This window comes from Nannospalax galili, unplaced genomic scaffold (genome assembly GCF_000622305.1).
Source record: "Nannospalax galili isolate Female #2095 unplaced genomic scaffold, S.galili_v1.0 scaffold4, whole genome shotgun sequence".
In the NCBI taxonomy this organism is placed as follows: Eukaryota; Metazoa; Chordata; class Mammalia; order Rodentia; family Spalacidae; genus Nannospalax; species Nannospalax galili.
In genome coordinates this window covers 31,426-34,396 of record NW_008350321.1, presented here as the reverse complement: position 1 = coordinate 34,396, position 2,971 = coordinate 31,426, and the positions used below count along the sequence as shown (strand labels likewise).

The following is a 2,971-nucleotide window of genomic DNA, read 5'->3' as shown; positions in this document are numbered from 1 at the left end:
CAAATCTTCAAAGACACCAAAGAATTCATACTGGCGAGAAACCCTACAAATGTACAGAATGTGAGAAGTCCTTTCGTCAACTATCACATCTTACAGTACATCAAAGAATCCATACTGGAGAAAAACCCTACAAATGTGAAGAATGTGACAAATCGTTTACTGTAAGCTCACAACTTAGGAGCCATCAAAGAATTCATTCAAGGGTAAAACCCTTCAAATGTGAAGAATGTGAAAAGTCCTTTAGCTGGATATCACAAATTCGGAGACACCAAAGAATTCATACTGGCGAGAAACCCTACAAATGTACAGAATGTGAGAAGTCCTTTCGTCATCTGTCATATCTTACAGTACATCAAAGAATCCATACTGGAGAAAAACCCTACAAATGTGAAGAATGTGACAAATCGTTTACTGTAAGCTCACAACTTAGGAGCCATCAAAGAATTCATTCAAGGGTAAAACCCTTCAAATGTGAAGAATGTGAAAAGTCCTTTAGCTGGATATCACAAATTCGGAGACACCAAAGAGTTCATACTGGCGAGAAACCCTACAAATGTACAGAATGTGAGAAGTCCTTTCACCAACTGTCACATCTTAGAGCACATCAAAGAATCCGTACTGGATAAAAACCCTACAAATGTGGAAAATGTCACAAGTCCTTTACATATTGTGATAGACCAGCTTGGCAGGAGCGCTCAGTCCGACGGGAACAGGGCTTTAAGAGAGTGGGCAAGGATTCGGCGAATTGACAAATAGAAACAGCACAGAAGTTGGTTGAATCTGAGTGTATTTTCCAAGCTGCAAGCATCAGCTTATACACAGAGCATAATTGCAAAATCTTTCTTTGTTTAATCAAGCGGTCAACAATTTTCTGAGAAAAGTTATTCCGAAAATAAAAAAAGAGATGTGAGGAAAAGATTTTTATCTATTAATTACCTAGTACCAGACATCATGTTCCTGTCTGTCCTTTGTTGTTTGGCAACCGTTCTTATTTTTAATTATTTGTGGTTTTACGACTTCCTTTCCCTTTTGGTGGAGCCCAAAGTCTCCCATTACCTAATACATAAGCATATCCATATTTAGTTCTGACAGTGGGTGGCAGTTTTCTTTTGGTTTTTATCTTAGATCCTTTTCCTATAATCTTAGCAGCTAAAGGAATCTTAGCAAGGGGGATTCCACAAATAATTCTTCCTGTTGTAATTTATCTAGGACTTTTCAGGGATTCCTATTCTTTCCTAATTTAACTAATGTCTGAAATAGAAGAGCATCTGGAGGAAGTGTACTATCGGGTGACAGCATTCCAGAGAAGTCATCTCTATCTAATTTTCTCACAGGCGTGCTCGCTGACCTGAATAAGGACAATGAGCTACTTTTGTGAGCCAGGAACACAACACCTGCAATAAAGATAAGAGCAAGAGTAGAACAGCCAAGTGCACAGCAAACTTTCTTTCCACAGCCAGTTCCAAGAGGCAATCTTCCTTGAAGTTTCGGCCTCAGTCCACGGAGAACCTCACGCGGACTCCATTGGAGATGGCATGGCAACACGTATCATATCTTAGAACACCAGAAAGAATTCATACCGGAGAGGAGCCCCACAAATGTGAAGAATACAAAAAGTTCTTTAATCAAATATGTAATCCTAGAGTCCATCAAAGAAATGACATCAGAGAAAACCCCTAAGAATATGAAGACTGCATCAAGCCCCTTAATCATATTTCACCTCTTAGAGAACAATAGAGAATTAATAGTGAAGAAAAATACTACAAGTGTAAATAATGTGGCCAGTTCCTTTATATGTCAAATATTAGAACTCACAGAGAAGTCATACTGGAGAGCAGGCTACGGAAGTACAGAATGCAGCAAAACCTTCACCCTGTGCTAAATACTTAAAAATCATTACAGAATTCATTATAGAGAGACTCTTTTAAAGGTAGTTATAATGAAGAAAACTTTGATAAGTAAATCCTAGAAAACAGAATTTATACTGACGCCAAAGCTTAGAACTAAATTTGGTGAAGCAAAATCTTCAACAAAAGCTATTTCTGTTCAACATGAGATGACTCATATGTGGGAGAAACTAGATATATAAAGACTGTGAAAAAGACTTTACTTGAACTTCAAATCATCTTGAACATCACAGAATCCATAGTGTAAAGAAACTCTACAGCTCAAAAGAATATGAGGAATCATTTACATAGAACTCTAATCTTAGAACACAAGAAAATTCATAGTTCAGAGAAACCTCAAAATTCTTAAATCTTATCAGTTATTCACTGTCAAAGATTTCACTCTGGGGGCTGGAGAGATGGCAATTAAGAGCACTGACTGCTCTTGCAGAGACCTGGGTTTGATTCCCAGCACCCACATGGCAGCTATGAACTGTCCTTAACTCCAGTTCTAGGGGAATCCGAAGCCCACTTCTGACCTCTGCGACTTAAAAAAAAATTTCACTATGTGAAATATAAGTATCAAGACTGTGAAACAAATTTAGTAACAGGAATCAAATATGGATATGTGATCACTTTCGTGAACACACATAATTTAGAAATTCCTGAAGTATATTAAGGAAAATATCTTTATAAAATAAAATGGTAACATTATATATCCAAACACCGCAATTTTTTTCATAACAAAAAACACCACAGCACGATCTAATTAAGACAGTACGGCAAGGTAAGAGTATTATGGGGGGGGGAATCAAAGTAGTAACATCGATTGCTAGTATATTTTAATAGAATAAGATGTGATATTTTTGTAGATTTAACTGTGTTCTTATTTTTGTACTTGTATTCCCAGAATTGGAGCTTATTAAAGGGAAAACTTTGTAGGTTTATTTGATCCTCAGCCAAATTTTCTTCTTTACTCAGGATTATATGATAATTTATAGTAATTGTTGACTCAGACCTGAACAAATATATTGCAAATTAGAAATAATTCATTAATGCAATTCCTCCATGAATAATTGCTATAT

The 2,971-nt window shown here is 36.5% G+C and overlaps 1 protein-coding gene across 1 annotated transcript in view; it reads left to right on the top strand.

Annotated features, from left to right (window-relative positions):
* LOC103745506 (zinc finger protein 160) overlaps positions 1-2,090 on the top strand; it is an 87,514-nt gene extending 85,424 nt beyond the window's left edge. Inside the window, 1 exon segment of the mRNA XM_008847429.3 lies at positions 1-2,090. Within this exon segment, the coding sequence (XP_008845651.2) occupies positions 1-749 (749 nt within the window). The 3' untranslated portion in view covers positions 750-2,090.
* The last annotated feature ends 881 nt before the right edge of the window (positions 2,091-2,971 follow it).